The sequence below is a fragment of the Pezoporus flaviventris genome, unplaced genomic scaffold (assembly GCF_033815535.1).
Source record: "Pezoporus flaviventris isolate CSIRO_AGI_PZ_B2104156 unplaced genomic scaffold, CSIRO_AGI_Pfla_v1 ptg000031l, whole genome shotgun sequence".
Lineage (NCBI taxonomy): Eukaryota > Metazoa > Chordata > Aves > Psittaciformes > Psittacidae > Pezoporus > Pezoporus flaviventris.
Window position 1 is genome coordinate 29,007,315 of NW_026892579.1, and position 20,182 is coordinate 29,027,496.

At 38.5% G+C, this 20,182-nt stretch overlaps 1 protein-coding gene across 3 annotated transcripts in view; it reads left to right on the plus strand.

Moving 5' to 3' along the window:
• KHDRBS2 (KH RNA binding domain containing, signal transduction associated 2) overlaps window positions 1-20,182 on the plus strand; it is a 372,356-nt gene that overhangs the window by 210,553 nt on the left and 141,621 nt on the right. For all 3 annotated transcript variants that reach the window (XR_009744596.1, XR_009744595.1, XM_061460561.1), the window contains exons 5-6: window positions 17,031-17,158; window positions 19,607-19,802. Coding sequence is in view for 1 of the 3 variants with exons in the window: in XM_061460561.1 (XP_061316545.1) it covers window positions 17,031-17,158; window positions 19,607-19,802 (324 nt within the window). In the remaining 2 variants the exon portion in view is untranslated. The remainder of the gene's footprint in view (window positions 1-17,030; window positions 17,159-19,606; window positions 19,803-20,182) is intronic.

The window sequence follows — 20,182 nt, forward strand, 5'->3', positions numbered from 1 at the left end:
ATACTATACTTAGAATGAAACAGTGCACCTGGGCAAAAAAAAAAGTGTGATCTTGTGAAAATTTCATTACTTGTTTCTGTCTCAGCCTCTGTGGAGCTGGACTGTGAGAGTACTCAACTGTAGATATATATTAGCAATTTAAAATTAGGAACCGGTGAATTGGTTTGTTATTGCATGTTCTTGGTCTGTGCCAGATGAACATGAAATACATAGACTGTAATTTTATGTCAGGCTTGGTACGTGCATTAAAATGAGAAGTACTAATAATATATGATGATTTATATCTCACTTCTACTTCAAAAACCTGTTTAATCACATCAGTGTCTTAAATGGATGAGCATCTTCCCATAACTTATACATCTGCTGTATTAACTTTAGGTGAGCGTTGCAGTATTCTGCTGTCTTAATCCAGGAAATTCATTATCCGGCATCTGTCTTAGAAGCCAGTTTGGAATATCACTGGTGACAGATAGTTTCCATAGTTTCCACTGGAGTAATATATTGTATTTTCCACATCAGCATTCACTGCTGAATAACAAACAAGTCAATCATGAAGCTATACAAGAACCAAAGGAGAGGAACTACAAAGTTTTGTGGTTAATTAATCTATTGTATCAGATTTCAGCAATGAAAGACAAAACCATTGTTATTATGGGAGAAAAAGAATTTAGCATTTGTCATAGGTTACTGTGAAAATCAGGTTCTAGCACTGGGTTTACTTTTGTCCTATTTATACTAGCGAAGAGGCTCAGATCATTGACTTTATACTTAGATAGCAAGCTACTTGTTGATTTTTAGACAGAAAATGTTGCACGTATTTATTTTATTTTTTCTGTTTTACACCCAAAAGTTGTTCTTGAAAGCAGGATTATAACCCTGAACTGCTACAGGACAACTCCATTCCACATTAATAAAAATACTAAATATTTGGCATTACAGAGGATCAATAAACACATTTATATATGGACTGTCAGAGTAGCAATATTACAGAATAAGCAGTGAGAATACATATCACTTGGGGAATGAGAAAACAAAATCCAAGTGTTTTATTTCCAGGAAACAAATTGCATAATCCAGTGCTGAATATTTTTATTGTCTGATTTTAAAATTTAATTGCCCTAATTAAACATGTGTGTTCACTAATGCTTTCTTCATTTTGCATGCCATGGGACAGGATTAGTCAAGTATGCTACCACAATGCAATTAAAAGCTGTAAAAAATAAAAGGTGAAACTTAAGTTCCCATTTAAAATCTTGCCTGTAACTAGACAGACAAGCTTGTCTGTGCAAATGTTTCCCTGACTGTCTACAGAGTATATCATATACTGCTTTCAGCAAGTTCTTATGCTCTTATTCTGTAACATGACTCATCAACATTTCTGCACTTTGAAATGGCCCTTTGATCTGGGAAAAAAAAAATCTTCAGAGACACTTTTCCTTTCCTTGTTATCATTAAGGTAACTGGAAAAAAATCCTGCCTTAAGTCACAAAGTTTGATATTTCATTAACTTACGACTGTGCATAAAAACAGTTAGGAAAAGAAAATGTGTACCATGTTGAAAAATGCAGATGCATTTTCAGAGCAATGAATACTAGTTCCTTGCAAAATCTGTGTTTGTGAATACAGGATGAGTACTGATACAGGCATACACAATTGCACATAGAACTAGTAGATTTACAATTCTGTGCAAATATTTTTTTTGCATTTCCAATCTTTTGTGGCTGCACAACTGTGTGCTTTAAAAACATGACTGTAAATGCATGCTGTCTTAACAAAATAGAACATGCAGATAAACCCTAGCTCGTCTTAGCTGGGCGTGTTCCACTGTGATGATCTGCAGCTTGCATGGTAAGAAAATCTCAGACCTAAAAGAAACAGAACTACTCTGAAGATTAAATTACGTCTTAAAGAGGGTGGGCGTAATGCTGTGAATAAGTATTAATTTACATTTTCAGGAGAGTGTGATGACAGCTCAACAGACCCTTTTTCAAAATTACTTCAGCCCACATTCAGGGGGTGTTTAATTCAGCACAAGAAATGAGTCATTCAGCTGAAGACTTTTGTATGGGTTACTAGTATGAATCTGAAACTTGTTTTCAAGTTGCCAAATAATTTATAACATAGGGTTTCCTTTTACATTATCACAGAGGGGTTGAGGTTGGAAGCGACCTTCAGAGGTCATCTGATTGAGCAGGACCACCTAGAGCCAGTTGGCCAGGATGGAGATTCCACAACCTGTCTGAGCTACCTGTCCCTATGTTCAGGCAACCTCAGGGAAAAAAAAAATGGTTTTCTATGTTCAGTTTGAATTTCATGTGTTAGTTTGCACCATTTCTTGTTCCCTGTCAGAGAAGTCTCTTGTTGCCACTGCCAAGAAGAGCCTGTCTCCCTTTTCTTCATTCCCTCCCTTCAGATATTTATGCGCACTGATAAAATCGCCCTGAGCCTTCCTTTCTCAAATCTGAACAGCCCCAACTCTCACAGCCTCATATGAAAGATGCTCCTGTCTCTTTTAATCATCTTAGTGGCTCTGTGATGGATTCCAGTAACTCCAGATCTTTCTTGTACTTGGGAGCCCAGTACTGGACAATACTTCAGGTGTGGTCTCACCAGTGCTGCATAGACAGTAATAATCACCTCCCTTGACTTGCTGGCATGCTCTTCCTAATGCAGCCCAAAATACGATTGCCCAAGGGCATATTCCTGACACGTGGTCAGTTTGTTGTTCACCAGAACACCAGTGTTCTTTTCTGCAAACCTTCAGAAAACTGCTTTCAAGCTGGAACCACCAGCATGCAGTGATGCCTGGGTTATTCCTTTGAAGGGGTAGAACTTTGGACTTCTTGTTTAACTTCATGAGGTTACTCTGCCAATTTCCCCAGCATAGCAAGGTCACTCCGAATAGTGGCACTACCCTTTGATGAATCAGATAAACCTCTCAGTCTTGTATCAGCTGCAGACTTGCTGAGGAAATACTCTGTCCCATCATCCAGGTCACAGAGAGATTTTGAACAGTACTGAACCCAGCACCAACCGCTGGTGTACACCACTTTTGGCTGGCCTCCGGCTGCTCTTCGGGCCACTGATCACAACCCCTGGCCCTAGTCATCCAGACTGTTTTTAGTCCACCTCATTATCCTCTAATCTGGCCTGTACATCATCAGTGATGATGTTAAAGGACATTGTGTCCAAGGCTTGTTACTAAGGCTAAGGTAATTAACATCCACAGTTCTCACTGTATCCAGCAAGCCAGTCTTTCTCATTGTAAAAGGCAATGATGTTACCCAGACATCATTTCTCCTTTGTAAGTCTATGCCGGTAGCTCCCAGCTTGTCTCTCATGTGTTAGAAAATTTTTTCTAAGGGAATTTTCACCATCGCCTTCCTAGGGACTGAGGTGAGTCTAAGCAGTGTGTAGTTCTCCAGCTCTTTCTCCTTGCCTATTTTGAAAATAGGAGTGATATCTGCTGTCTTCCAGACTTCAGATTTATGGTACATGTCAAGAACTGGGAACTGCAGGAAGATGGACAGTTGGATGGTGCATAGGTCCTGAGCGCATGAAGAGGGAATACAACGGAAAAGGCTTCTGTGTCCTTATGGTCTGTTTTAGTTATGGAAGTGTGTATACTTGATATTTGAGTAATAAATGGAGTGTAGGTGGAAAAGGACTGATCCTGACTACAAATTTAACAGCAGACAGTCCCAGATGGAGGAGCCAAGACAGCATCTGCTACCCAGTAATAATATCCAGTGGGTAGATCAACACTAATTTTATGACTTTTCATAGTCACATCTCTTTTCTCTACCTCAAACAATGGCATATTCTGTTGATTTGAAGACTTTGTCCATCCAGCAAGACAGATCTGTGTTAATTGTCAAGTAAGTACCCATGGAAAGTAATAAATCATGGAAAAACGACTTCTCGAATCAGGTGGTCCGTTTGTCTTGATCAAAGCAGTATTTTTTTCTGAAGCCCAATGAAAATAGAGCAGATTCAAGCTCAACAGTTACGATTTCCATCTGTAGCCTTTCTTTCAAGCTTCAAGTTCAGGCACGTCCTGGCCTTAAATGGTCATGGAGTGCTTTTCCATAATGTTTATGAACCCAGCTAAAACCTTATTCTTAGTTTTGACCATTGAAACTACAAGTTCACCTGCTGAAATCTTTCTAAAAAACCACTTTCTATTTAGAAATGCTCATCAGTGCTTGAGAACCTGGTGTCTTGGGTTGTTTGTTTGTTTCTTTTTTATCTGTGGAAATTCTGTTTTCCAAATCTTCAAACATGTTGCCCTGATGGGGAAAAAAAAGATTAGTGGGACTGTCAAGGATAACCCCAACCAGCAATGCAGTACAGCAGAGCTGCTCAGTCACTCCCTCCTTCACCTTCTTTCCTATAAGACCCAGCAAATTTCGGAAATCTTAGCCTCCAAAACTTGTGTAGTTTTGAATCAGGATATATTCTTTTTCCTCTGCTGAATTTCTCTGATACTGTGACAACTTGCACCATAAGAACCAGAATATCCAGTAAGATACTGGGGGAACAAAAAAAAAAAAAAAAAAAAAAGAGGGAAAGAATGAAGGTGAGTTTTTCTAGTGCACTGCTGGAACAACGTAAAGGATTTTCTGGTTGGAAGCTTTCAAATGAATGTTTTCTTCTAACTGCGAATTATGTTAGGGGAAATAAATAGAAAATTCAGAAATTACAAGAAGCAAAGAGACCCAATAGGATACAGAAGAGATATTCTAATAGTCATGCTTGAGTCCTTAACCAGTCCCTGAGGCTCCCTCAGATGTTTTGGTTTAAAAAAACGAAGGGAAAAACAGCTACATTTTCAAACGCAGTGTTGGCTGTATAAAACTGAATTGATGGTGCATTTCATTGCAGGCTGTGGCACGTAGAGCATTTCTCTTTCGTTCTGGATATTTTAAGTTGTTGCTGGGAAATGGCCCTAGAGAGGTGAAGGAAAGCTGTCTTTGCCAACAGGAAAATGTGGAGAAATTTCAGTGCTCCTGGTTTATGCAGTGCATTTGGCATTGCTTGGAAAGCTCCTGGATAGGTTTCTGTGGTGTATCTTTAATTTCTTTATATCTAGGTTTATGCTTTAATGAGATTGTCCTGTTTTCAGCTGGGATAGAGTTGCTTTTAAACCTTGACACTGGTATATTTACAGATACTCTCCACAAGGCTTAATCTCTGCCATTCTGTAATGAACCCAAATGAAAGCAATCAATGAGGTGAATTTTCCACTTAAGAGGACCTGGTACACTCCCCAGACATTCGCAGAAATGTGGCACTTGTAAGGCTCTGTTTATATTAAGAAAGGATTGTTTGGAGGTTTCCCAGTAGTGAACAAACTATGGAATAGGCTTGGGAAGAAAGGATAACTAATTCATTGGTCAGTAGTAAGTATTGTAACATTTCATAAAGATTACTCTAACACGTCTCTCAGCCTTCATTTGCTTCACAATCCTTTTCATGAGGATATGGGTGATAGTCCTCACCAGTCTGGTAAGACAAGTATATACTCAACAGCACAAATGACATTTGAGGGGAGCAGTTTATTACAGTGAAGTTCAGAGTGTCCAGAGAACAGGTAGAACCACTTGAAAATGAAATTATTATCATTAAATTGTAATTAATTACTAAATTAATTATAGGTTTGCTTTTGGTTTGCTCCAGTTCTTTATACAGGAGGAAGTGTAAGATAGGGATGGACTTGCATTTGGTGTTCTTGAGATTGATCAGTCATGGGACACAGCTTGCCAAATATTTAAAAATAAACTCACAGTCACCCAGCTGGCTTGCACGTTGTCCAGAGACAATTTTAGTTAGTTAGAAGTTAGTTGTAAACTCTTCCTTTAGCAGAGACAAGGAAATGAATGCTCAAGTGAAAGCATACAGGCAAGAAGAGGTGGCTGATACCTGTCTTCTCATGTTTGTAATGTCCAGAAAAATAAAGCTAATGGTTTGGCTGCTGGTGAACGGACCTATAGGAGCAGACTTGAGAGCAGTTAAAATTTACAGTTTGTGTACCCTGAAATCGCTAAGTCAAGAGATGAAAAAAAACTGGGGTTTTAATAGCGGTATCAGGTATGATTATTCTCAGAATGCCTGAACGAGGCTCTGGGATGACATCAGGAAAGCCTGGGCTTCAAAATTTCAGGTTTAAACCGTAATTTTTCAACCCAAGTTTTTTTACAGAAGGTTTTAGGAATCCAGGAGAATCATGAAACTTTTACCCAACACACTTAGCTGGAGCAGTGGTGGGTGTAAATAATAGAGTGGGTTAGTCAGGGCTGCCCAAGAGAGCTGGAATGGACAATTTAATCTCATAAACCCCAGGGCTGGAAGTCTTAAATTCAATAAAATAATCTACCTTTGCTGCTGAGTAGGATTAGTTGCAGCCACCAGAAGCTGAGAGTACTTAGCACCTGGAGGTGTGATGAAGTCATATGTGTTTGCCTGGCTTGCTATGCTGAATTAAAATGCATAATGAGACATTGATATGCAGTACTTATCCAGATTTGTCATTAAAACAATGTCAGACATTGAAAATTTAAAACAATTAAATATATTTCAGTTTTAATTTAATACATTTCAATTCAAATAGTTGATCATTTGACAAAACAAGTAACAAAGTTACTGTTATTTCTTTAGTTTCCCCATGCTTTTTCTGTGATGAGGTGAATTATTATGTTGAAAAAAGTGATATTTATTTTTCCCAAACTAGACACATTTAATTAAATTTAAGACATTTTACTTGAATGAAAAAGCATGAGTGTCTAGCACGGATTTCCATGCTTCTAAAATCAGTAATGCAGAACTGGGTTAGTTATGATTAAATAACAGCTTGGAACTAATGGGTTCACAATCACTTGTATTGAGTTCCAAATGTTTATGCTGTAAGTCTATGTAATATTTTTAGTTGGAAAACCTGTAATTTAAGGTGGCACCTATTTATTCTTTTGGCGTTAAGGTAGCTCACCATGGGCTTTCTAGCAACAGAAGGCAAGTGACAATGCTCAGTGCATCATTTCAGCTGCTAGTTTTGTGTTCACAGCTAAGATTCATTAGCACTAGCTATTATTTTTAGATAAAAATGAAGTTATATTTTTAGTTATATGACAAAAAGTCCTGTATCTGTACAGCTTGCTGCCTGGCCCAGCTTTTTGTCACAGAAAAGCACTGAAATCAGCGGGATCATTTTCTTAGTGAAGAATATACGGCTGATTTCAAACCCCAGTCATGATTCTAGAGGAGAATCAGGGGGGTGGGATTTGAGACCATAAGGGATTGTCCTAACAGCCAGCAAGGCTCTGGGTGCCTGGTTTGGATGTGTTTGTGGGGTTTGTATGTGTGGGTAACTGTCCTGAAATCCCGAACCCAGGTGGAGTCAGTGGCTCTCATACATGGGCTCTGAATCTATGTATCACATTTGTGCCGAGTGGGAAATTTGCTTGGCAAATTCAACTTAAGGTGGCACTTGGCTAACAGCTGGTAGGACCTCCTTTCCAGATGGAATTAGCAAGTCCAGTTTTAAGGTGGCACTGAGCTCAGCAAAGTCCTTCAGTGCATGTGAGTGATGCTGACTCATATGTTAAAATACCGCCTGGATCTGACCTTGTATTTTTAGGATTAAAATAATAATAATAATAATAATGATAGTAATAGTGTTAGCCACCTTACTAATTATTAATATTCCCTTAGGAGCTCATCTACAATATATGCTGTATTTTAAATACCTATACTTGTTTTTCTTCAAATTTAATAAGCAATAACAGAATCTTTTTGCTTTAGCTATTTAGGAAAAACTGAAGAATTAGTTCCAATATAAAAGCAATTAACATTTGGCATGGAAACAATTTTATGAGCATTCCTTTCAGCCAGTTTTCACGTGTGCATTATCTGCTATAACATAAGAAAAAGAAAACAAAATTTCATCTCTGAATAAAAAAATAAATTTATTCCTTTTTTGTGGATTTCTGACTCTTAGCACAGAATTAAATCTAATTATGTTTTTCTTTGATAAAGGGCCAGATTAATAGCTTCAAAGAAACACAGACATTTTTATACAAATCAGTGATGGGTATTCATAATGAGCAGGGAGGACCCCATATATGCACTTTTATACCATTATTTAAGTATTATAAAAAATTAAATGTAAAAAAAATGTTTGCAAGTGCAGAACTGTATGCTTTGAAGTAGTTAAGAAACTAGGTACGATCACTCTTATAATTTTAAAGTATTTTTATATGTCTATAAAAATATGTGAAAAAGAAAGAAACTGAATATGTATTTTCCAACCCCATTTTACCTCCTTCCCTCTTTTCTCATTTTAGTGCCATGTATAATTCCTTGGAAATGATGGAAAAGTATTGAATGCTATTTGTTTCTCTTATTACAGGAAATATGTCCAGATATTAGGAAGCTGGAATTCAGTCTTCAATAAGATTATCACTGTGAAACTTTGAAAGTTTAGTTTAAATTCTATCATGTTATGTTTCTCTAAAAACAAACCACTTTATCAGAAAACACACCAGTGGGTTTGCAAGTCAGAAGTTAACTTGAGTAAGTTATATGCTAATGAGTCTGGTATTATCTAGGTAATATGATAGCTAAATCTGACTTCTTTTATCCCATTTGCATCTCTCCAGTATACCTGAGGTTTTACTCTTCATGATACAGTTTGCTCCTGTATCCAGTGCATATCATCAAGATTATTACCTGATGCAGGAATATACCAAATTTGGATCAACACTTAAGTGTATGCAGAAGCTAGGATTAATTACAGAAACTCATATACTAGATGGAATATTTGATATAACTCTATCTGTTTAAAAGCTGGCTTCCACATCTGGGTGCTGTTTATAGATAGACTTTTTAATTGCAAGTTTTATCACATCATTCCACATGACAGCCTACATCTCTCACTCTGTTACACTGCCAGTCTTTGGGTTAATAGTTGTGCTTGATCATAGAATCATGCAATCATAGAATGGTTTTGGTTGGAAGGCACCTTAAAGATCATCTATTTCCAACCCCACTGCCATGGGCAGGGGCACCTTCCACTAGACCAAGTTGCTCCAAGCACCATCCAGCCTGGCCTTGAATACTGGCAGGGATGGAGCAGCCACAACTTCTCTTGGCAACTTGCGCCAGTGTCTCACCACGGTAAAGAATTTCTTCCTAATATCTAATCTGAATCTACCCGTTTTCAGTTTAGAGCCATTCCCCGTTGTCCTGTCACTACTTGCTCCTCGAAAAAGTCCCTCTCCAGCTTTCTTGTAGACACCCTTTAGGTCTGGGTATGCAGTTGTTGAGATTTTCTCCATTAGAAGGTTCTTCAGCTGTGGCTCTTATTGCACTTTTCCCATTGAGCCTAGATTGTTTGCATTTGAATTAAAGCTAGTCCTTTTGTTCAGCCAGCTGGGGAAGGAAGTGTTAGATGCACCAGCCATGAAGCAACATGAGAAGCTAAAAGATACGGAGAGGAAGAACTTTCTGCTACCTGGCAATAAGCAGGAATAAGGTGATATTCTATTAAAAGAAAAAAATAAATAAAAAAACAGTGGTAATTGTGTTAAAGCACCCGAAGCCTTCTTTAATATTTACTGCAGAGCAGAAAAGGAGAAATTATAAATACCGATGCCACATCTCCTGGTGGATAATCTTATTTACAGGGGTTTATGCAATTCAAAAACAAATTATTCAAATTTAGTAAGAAGAAAAAAAACTGGTAACATTTTTATCATGTTACGTACTAAATTGTTGAGCTTGAAACTGTGACAATCTTTTCACCTATATCACTGTATTAATTATAGCACTTGCTCAGTTCTATGCACTTTATTCCTAACCTTTCATGCACCATGTACTTTAAAAAGGGTGGAGACACTTTGGAATGAGCGTATCTCTTGTTGGTACATGATCTAAGACTTATTTCTAAATTATTTTCTACCTCCCAGTACTGTTTGTCATTTCCGTAATCACCTTTCCTTTTGTCTCAAACCTACACCTTATACCTGATGCATACCTTCCTAATGGAATTATTAAATCAGCTTTGTTTAAGTTGCATACTTGAGAAAGTGTTTCTTGCTGGTTTATTGAGCTTGCCATTTATTTTGGGTTTCTAATGCATGATTTTAACTTCTATTATTTGATATGTTTCTTGCCTTTATTTCCACTGGGATTTTTTTGTTATCTTATTTCTGTATTTGCACTCTTTGTTCACCTGAAGTTTGGTGTAAATCAGGAAGTTGAATCCAGATTATTTTAATATTTTTAGTTTCTGTGACAGTTCAGATGGTGACCCTGAGATTTAACAACACCTTTGTTTCACTCTTTTGCTTCTTGAATTTAGTGTGAAAGGGGGGCTCCTCTCATACCTGCTTGTTCTCCTGTGATTGTCCTCTCTGTCATTACACTGGCTATCCATAAATTTCTCAGTACTGGAAGTAATTTAGATTATAGCAGGTCAAACCAAGCAGATTTAAAATACATTTGATTCCAGCAGGGAAAATTGCTCGTGTGTTTTTACGGTGCTGTTACTTCCCAGCATGTTTTGTTTTATTTTTTCCTTGCTATGCAAAAAACATACTGGCTCTGGGAAGTATGTGCCATGCTGTTTAGTTTAAGTTAGTCCAATTTCTGTGTAGAAGGAGTGCACAAGAAATACAGATACTGTGTTTTGTGCCTTGACCTCTGACTAGGGAGAATGCTGAGGCACTGCTGCCTCTCCAAAGCCAAGCCCTGATGGCAGCCTGCGGTTTCTGGAAGGAGCTTCTGTGTTTGCTGCTATGAATGACAAAGGAGGGACGTTCTTCATCCTTTTTCTCACTGTCAGTCCAGCTTTGCCCCAGTCTGTGCCACTCTGCGTGGCTCGCAGCATTTCCATGTAAACGTCAATAATTTTCTGTTGAAAGCTCTCTTTGGTATGGAAAAAAAAAAAAAGATTAATTTGATTATACAATTAGATGAGGCTTATTTTGCTCTGTTCTTGCAAGGACTAAAATATCTAGGTCAAAGTTTCATAACAATTGCCTATGCACAATTTACTCTTTGGGTTTGGCAGCTTCTCTTCAGATGCTGAGGAGCAAGACATCCCCCCTCCCTTCTATGCTGTTTCTAGAGCGCCGTGCCCCATGCTGATGATGCCAGGCAGATTTAATTGTGCATGCTCAAAGAGAAAAATGACATCCATGCTTGGGTTAGTGCTCTCTAAATCCCCCAGCTGTCAACTAACCTCAGAGGCAAGTGTACATGGCTCCAGCTTATGTCTGCTTGAATTCTACCCATAGGCATTTATAAGCTGAAACTCATATTGGCTGCAACACATTCAGACTGCTATTGTGAGAAATGTATGGTCTGTTTTATGCTTTTCAATCTGTAAGGGTGACCCACACAATTAAGGTTTATTTCTCAGATAGACTATAAGCAGGTAAAGACAGCAATCTTTTTGCATATGTAGCAAGGAAAAGGCATTACGTTTATGTCTGTGGATCTGGCTAAGTTGTTGATTGCTTAGAGAAAATGATTTATTTCTTGAGCTCATATGGGTTATATTTATATTTTTATGTATTTATTGGGGTTGCTGGCTGCCAGAGAACTGCATGCACAGAAAATGGCCTTACGTGCCAACATATATGGGCAAATGCAAAGAGGCATGTGTTGCTAATGCAGTATTGGAGTCACGGATGAGGACTTCTGGCAGAAGCACTGTCACTTGTGGTGCACTGCAGGCTGTCCATCTAAACCGATCATTACCTGGCACCTATGCTCTAGTGAAATATTCAGACCAATCTGCAAATGGGCAAAAAGCCATCTTAACAGATGGCTTTGACTGCAGGTAACCAGAAAACCATGGATATACATTAAACATGGATTCAGGGAGCATGGGTCTTATCCAGGAACATCAGAACAGCTGTCCATTTTGAGCTCCTCCATATACTGTTGAGAACATATGCCATATCCATCAGACACCCACACAGGGTGGGCTAGAGCCAGCTCCCATGGTTCTGAGGAACTTTGTAGGAATTGCTTGGTTGGGCATGGCTTCAGCTACAGATTAATCTCATGTTTTGCAGTGAACTTTGTATCAGAGTGACAAAGAATGAAGTTGCATCCACCTAGTTTGCACGCCCAGATGAGGCACTGTCTCACCCAAATTTTAGGTGATGGAGAGGGCTGTCCAGCCTACCTGACATAATTGTCTTGTTTCCTAAGTAGACAGTATTAGAGAAAGGTTTTGGGTATGTGTAACAAAAAGTCCCATATGTTTACATTTTTAATGCATTGGAGTCTTTGGACAGGATCTTAGAAAGAAATATCAGGAAATGCCAAGCATCTCTGTTCACTCAGAATTTAGTTCACCAAGCTTTTCTGGTACTGAGCAGCCAGTGCTGCTACTCTTTTTTGTAGCAGCTGATTCTGAAGTACTCAGCTGGCAAGTGGGAATTCCTGGGTTCTTGGCCTCTTCAGTATAATGAACTGCAGATCCTGACCCCACGACTCCAGATGTGTGGTTCTTACTGTGCTTTGAAGTTGAATCATAGCACAGCTCACACTTGTGAGGTCACAAAAGAACACAAAGAATCATCAACTTCAGGAACTGGTACCACCAGTTATTTTCTGGGGCTTAGTGCTTCCCCATATAAACAAGGGAGCATGTGGACTATGTCTGGTTTAGTGTCCAAAATTAGCCTGCATCTCGAAACAAGCAAAGGACCATATTCAAGTCACTTAGCTCCATCTAAAATTCATACAGTCTTGTGTCCTGTTGTCTGGCTGTGGGTGTTCTGAAGCATGTACTCAATGGAAATTTTAAGCTAATTGGAATTTAAACTGCTTGAAAATAGCCCCAAGGCAGCAACATCAGGATTTAGGGGAGACTGGCTTCAGTGAATCTCTTCAAGTACATGGAGCCCTGGAGCTATTTTACTGGTGCTGAGAGCTGGGCAGGATGCAGAAGTGCTGCGGCAATCACAGTCCTGATTTTTCTCCTACCTAAGCTTGAGAAGATCTCAGGACGGGGCCTACCTATGCCTGTGAATGCGGTGCTCTGTTTTGACAACACAGAGCTTCAGAGAATATTATGTGCCTGAGAGAGAGTATTTGGTAGTTCAGGCAGTGCAGACTGAGATTTCTAGAACCACAGGACCTCTGCATAAGCCAGCCATAAATTTGAGTTACTGGTACCTTGAGAACTTTGGGAACCACCTTAAGAGTTACAGAGAAAATAGCTACAAGAAAAGCATTTATTTTTGTGACTACTTTTTCACTTAGTTAAAATCAAGGAATTTGATTACTTAAATACAAAGTGTTATGTAGTTGTTTGTCTGTGGACTTAAGATACCTGTTGATCTGTCCTAGTAGTAGCAACACTATGTGGAAGATAGTCTGCACTTCACATGATAAATGTCTAGCTTAACTGTGTAAGGAATGTGTGTATGTTATAAAATGCCATCTATATAAGGGACCGAGTGGGCCCTATTAATACTTCAAAGTGTCAATATTAAGAATTATGATTTTAGGCTAGACTTACATAACTCTGCATCCTTAAGGTAACTTGTATTTAATCCAAATTACTCTTCCCTTAACTGTGGAATTAGAATAAAATTCAGCTGTCACAGATAAGAATAATGATATTTATTAATAGTATAAATCATTCAAACACATGGAAAGAATTTTAATATGTGAAGCACATCAGGACAGGAGATCACAGTCCTTAAGGGATTGATTTATCCTTGACTGCTGTGAGCCTTTATTATGCTAATGATAGATATATATTCCCAAAATCCGTTGAGTCTATCTGTGCTTTACCGTTTGATTTCTTTATTAACTGTCCTGCCTTGTCACTACACATTCTTGTTAATTCAGATCAGGTTTTGCAGCTTGCGTCATACTTGCTATTTTTTACCAAAATGGTTTATTGAGTTCTCTAGCAGCTTATGTGCTTTTCCCTCTTTGCCGCACCTCTCTGCTGCTGCTGCCAGAAGGGCCCTGGGTGAGCTGCCACCAGTCTGACTCTGATGCTAATGGGCTTCCTTTTTTTCTACAGCAGTCAAAGCAACCTAATTAATCATTCCCAACTGACATTAATAAACATATTTTTGGTAATCTGGGGTAAACATGTTCATGTACTCTAGAATACTGAAAGTTTTATCTGAATATGTAATTTGGTTTCAGGCACTTATGTAAACATTACAGTTTATGGTGCTGCTGACTTTGCTAAGGTTGTAAATTCTTGGTATTTCTAAAGTCAAGATGCAAGTTTAGGTGGATACTCGTAGGTGATTTGCTCAGATACAACAGTTCTTTGCAAACACTGACCACTGTGATACAAGTAGATGGCACCCTTAGTATAATCAGTAAATAGTGAAGCTGTTTATAGGTAGTAATGTCTTTAAGGATATAAACAAGAGCAAAACAAATAGGCTAATGTAGATTATCAGCTGATAGACTGGCTATAAGATTATTAGAAAGCTAGAAGAAAAGCTGAGAAGTACAGAACATTTCCCATAAACTTATTTTAATATGAAGAGTAGAGGGATTATTCTAAAACATAGCATACTACTACAGTGTGTACCTACTTCATTATACTTTCTTCAGTACAGGTATGTCTTCAACATCTTGTGCTTTCTCTTGGGGCTAGATATATATGAAGCTTCAGCCGCACAATTTTGCTCATGTGCTAGGCTCTGAATTCCCCTACAATTAAATATTCATCAGGATACTCTTTCTAGCTAAGCTCATGTAGCAGTTATGAAAGATTAATTGAGTGTTATGTTTCTCTGTAATGAAGGAGTTGAAGTGAGCATTTCTGTTGAAAATTTCAGATTTTAGGTTTAGAAATTATGGTCTTTATCATGCTTTATGAATGGAACATAAGATAATTGATCTATATAGAGTTACAAATTTTTATTGAAATCTTTCTCTTTCAGGATCCCATCCCAGCATCTTAATTACAGTCTTCATGTACTTTGTTGTCTTTACCTTGCATTTCAAAATACATTGTAGATACTTCTTAACTTGACATGCAGTAAATAACCTGAGGAAAAACTAAGGGCATTGCATAGCACAGTGGTGTAGATTTGCAGATCTGGCTCTATGTTATAGATTTTATTTGGATTTTCCGTTTCATCAATAGTAAGATTTTAAATGACACGTGTATCTGAATAGCAGCTCTGTGGCAATTTCTGATAGAATTCATTTATAAGACAGTGTTCAAAAAAAAAAACAGATTAAAGCAGCAGCACAGTTCCAATTCCTGTCCCTTGAAGGTCCTTTCTCCATTTTTTTTTTTTTTTCCTCTTCCCCACATCTTTCTCTTACAAAATTTTCTTGCATTGTTAATGAAGTGCAGTCCCAGCACTGGTCTGGAGTCTGAAGGGTGAACTTAATCAGCAAGTAGGAAGTCCTAATCCTTGTAAAGCCAGTATGCATAATAGATGATATTAAGCAAGCCGCAGTAGATTGTACCTGTTCAGCAATTGCTGTAAATGTGACATCACTGATTCTGTCTGTGCTTTTCGCTCTGTGTTTTACACAGAGCATTGATTTAGGAAGATGTCTTTTGCTTATTACCATTAACGTTAGAATGGTAGAAAAATGTGAAAAAGGATTTGGGGATTGGTGTGAACTCAAAGCCGTGAACTGGTTTACTAGCAAATTAGGGATTTGATTTCAATTATGATTCTGCTGCAAGTATAAATGAGGTTCTTTTCTGAATTTCATTAGTGGATTTTACTCCAGCTTCAGTCTGTAAAAATTTAGAAGGGAAATTGTGACCAGATTAACACTCTCTTAGAACACAGAAGATCAGCATCATGTCTTTAAACAGATTTCCTGGACCTCCTCAGGAGGGAGAAGGAACACCTTAATTCCATCTACCTGTTTGCTAGGTTTTTAACTTGGCTAAAAAGAGGCATCACTTATATATCCTGGAGAGTCACCCATCTGAGACAGGAGGCACTGTAGCATTTTCAGACTCTTGCATGACAGTCAGTGGCAGTTGCTTGTGCAAGGATGGAGAAATTCAATAGCTGAAATTCAGTAATCCTTTATGTTTTCAAACACTAATTATCTGTCGCACAGTCGTGCTGCCAGTGAGCCTGCTGATGCACTGGGCTCTTATTACTGTGATCAGCAGGCAAAGAGCAGAACACCAAAGGAAGGAAGCTAAAAAAAAGGAACTTCTGACTGCGACAGAGGTTACAAAATAAGTAAAAATTGCCCAATATTATGTATTTTGTATCAGTAAGAAAAGGAAATTCGTCTGATGTTCTGTTTACTGAGTTTGCAGTGATAAAGTTGATACCCTGCAGTCTTGGAATGGGCCTGTTTTATATCATTTAACAATTTTATATAGTAAACATATCTTTGTTACTTATGAATCCGAAAGAGAGAGCTCTTTCTCCTGTAAGAAGTTATTTAGTAGATAAACAGAATAATTGAAGGCTTCATTCAGTGATGCTAATTGGTACTGGATTAAATCACCTAATCAAATGACTCTAGTATAAATTCTGTATACTAAGGTGCAATGTAAGGTGGAATTTGCATTTTAAGTGAATAAAGGTAGCCAGGGGTGTCTGCCAAAAATATATATATATGTAAAAGGCATTTTTTGATCTAATTTCAAGTTGAGATTGGTACCTTTTATATGTGAAAGTCCATTTGCATCTTGTATACAGATATATTCTTGATGTATCCTTTGTATTTATGCTTGCTATGCCTTGTGTGGTTTATTCTGTGTGTACATGTTCTTTATGGCCACCTTCACTCCCTGTATAAATTTGTCTGTCCACTTACTGTAGGTACTTGCCCGCTCCCAATGTATGTTTTTTTTCAGCATGCAGGTGATACTGCAGAATGATTCACCCAAATACCATCCATGTAATTTCTGGTTTGGGTGTATTGGCAGCTCAGCCCAGACACAAACTTTCAAAATAAAAACTTTCAAAACACAAACTTTCTGGTTTGGGTGCTTTCATGGTCAAAATGCAAACTTTCAGCAAGTTTTACCTTTTGCATTTTAGGACTATAATGATGAAATTCGCCAGGAACAGCTGAGAGAACTGTCATATTTGAATGGTTCTGAGGATTCAGCACGTGGACGGGGCATTCGAGGAAGAGGTATTCGTGTGCCACCTGCAGCTCCTTCAAGGTGTGGTAACCTGAGCTATTATGCTAATGGCTTTAGACAGTATAAACAATGGCAAAACAAGCATATCTAAAAAAAAAAAATAATAAAAATTAAAGAAAGTCAAGTACACATCATGGTCAGTGAACCAGAATGTTTTCCTTCTGATAGCTTGTATGATCTATGTTATGCCTACAGTTCTATCACCTACAATTTACAGGCTACAGTGAGTGGTATACAAATAATCAACAAATCAGAGCAGATTATGAAGTTGGTGAAAGGATATTTCTAGGAAAGAACATTGCTATGTTGGCACAGCAGTGTTGTGGTCAGCAGCATGAAATTGATGGTCAGTGAAATAGTATAGTCAGAGATGGCTACATAGTCTGGGTGGAACTTTTATTTGCCAGACAATTACTTTTTTTTTTTTTGTATGTGTATTGTATCTATAATACATAAATATTGCATTATATATTATCTATTGCATGGATTAACAATTTTGTATGAATTAGACTGTCATCATCTAAAAACAGTGATGTATGAATATTTCATGAATTCTTCCAAGTATTTTTGCAGATACAGGTAGCAGCTCTGCTCTTTTGTGAGGCCAATATATAATCTTAATACACTCTTTCAGACGCATTTTTCACTGTGAGCCCTTAAGAAATCTGTTGCCTCAGGCATCTAAGTTACCTAGCAACTTTTAGGTGTCCACAGACATCATTTCAGGGTAAGTCCTAAGAAATCCACTTTTATTTTGGAAGAAATAGGATATGGAGGTACCTTATTTCATGCTGACAGAGGAGCTGTTCTTTGGTAATTGAACTGGCTGATCTTGCCTATGACCTTTCTTTTTTCCCCTGAAGGTTTCCATCATATTTTCACTCCATTTTTCTTGAATGGAATTTTTTATAAGGAATATGATGCACATACATAGGATTTTTTACACTTTGCGTTCATGACCATCTTCCATACAAAGTATTTTTGGGCTCAGAAACAAGTCTTCCTTACACCTAAGATATCTGAAGGGCTTGACTTAATAATAACGTTCAGGACATCACTGCAACGCACTGGCAGCTTTTAAATTCGGTTCAGAGCATAATCAGCGAAGTTCTGGCTCCTGCAAGATACCCAACTGATTGCATCAGTTGCACAGATACAGAAACTTGGATGCTTTGCTTATTCTCCAGTCAGATAGCCCGGGAGAATATTAAAAAAGAAAAACAACACTGAAGTATTTAAGATAAATATTTATGATAATAATTTACAGTAATAGCATAATGACATTTATAGTGGTGCAGTTGGTAAGCTGGAAGGAAGGGATGCCTTCCAGAAGAACCTTGACAGGCTTGAGAAGTGGGCCATATGAACCTCATGAAGTACAGGAAAGAACAAGTGCAGAGTCCTGCACATGGGTAATCCATGACCAGTGTCAGCTCAGACTGGAGTATGAAGTGATTGAGAGCAATTCCTAAGGGTTGAAAAGGATTCCCTAAGGAATGAAAAGCAGACGTGCACTCACAGTGCAGAAATCCAACCATATCCTGGGTCGCATCAAAGAAGCGTAACCAGCAGGTCAGGGAAGGTGATTGTCCCCCTGTACTCTGCTTTCATGAGACCCCACCTTGATTACTGCATTTAGCTCTAGAGTCCCCAGCACAAGAAAGGCATGGACCTGTTAGAGTGGGTCTAGATGAGGGCCATGAAAATGGTCAGAGGCTGGAGTACCTCTCCAATCAGAAAGCCTAAGAGAGTTGGGCTTGTTCAGCCTGAAAAAGAGAAGGCTTCAGGGAGCCATATGATATAGCTACAAGAACCTCTTTTTAACCATTAACAACTTCTGACTTACCAAATACTTTACAGCAAGGTGGATATTGTATAAATACATAGGAAGATGCTAAACCTCCCTGCTCTTGTCTGTATGCTACTCTTCTCTCTGCACAGTAGGGGAAAGCAAGATCCCGTGCTGCACTTCCCTTGTGCTGAAATAAATTAAATGGACAGCAAAGTTATCACTCACTTTTATACTCTTGCTCTACTTTGCCTTGAAAGTTTCTGCCATACTGCAGCATATTCTGCCAGTCAGTTTCTCCCACCCACCAATAAACATGAGGGTGAGAGTGGTGACTGCCATCATAAAATAGTTTGAGAGCAAAAGAAAAAGTTTCTCACTTTCTTCTCTATAAGTACTTTGGAGTAACTTTGCAGCTCTGTGAACTACAATGATCCAGAATTTCATTAGTACGAGCAGCAAGATGAGGTGTAAAAGGCCCTGGATGGTGTAAAAATAATGCCTTTCCATAATATGAGTTCTGCCTGATATTGCCTAAAAGTGCTTGACATTGTAGCTGCCAAAGTTATATGACACTTTAAATAACAGTAAAAATGTAAGAGCGTTTAAAATGCGGTAGCACTTGTGTGTCCTCCCTTGCCGTTCACACCAAGGTAATCATTCGGTTTTTACCCCCTCAGGGGACGTGGGGGTGCGATTCCTCCTCCCCCGCCTGGAAGAGGTGCCCAAGCACCCCGAGGAGCACCAGTGACCCGTGGAGCCCTCCCAGTCCCACCAGTGGCGAGAGGTGTCCCCACCCCTCGAGCAAGGGGCGCCCCAGCTGTCCCGGGCTACAGACCACCCCCGCCACCTGCACACGAGGCCTATGAAGAATATGTAAGTAACTGCATGCATTCATAACATGTGTGAGCCAACCTGCGTGGGGAACATCAAGTACCTCTGATCTGGAAGACTCCAGGTCAAAAATTCTGTCTCTTCTGCTTACCCCTGTGGTGAATTACAGTCTGGGCGATGCAGTGTGTCTCCAGAGCTGTGGTTTTGGTGATGTGGGCTCATAGAATTGTTCACAGCACAGTTTTGGATATGAGAAGGTCATACTGGGTAGATCTCAGGGTGTCATGAAAGAGCAATACAGATATTCTAAAGATTGTATTATAATTAAAAGTCACTCATTACTGTAGGCAAGTTCTTAGGAATAACAGATTATATCCTTTGTGAGAAAATGGGATTTTTTTGGTTCTTCAAAAACCTTTTTA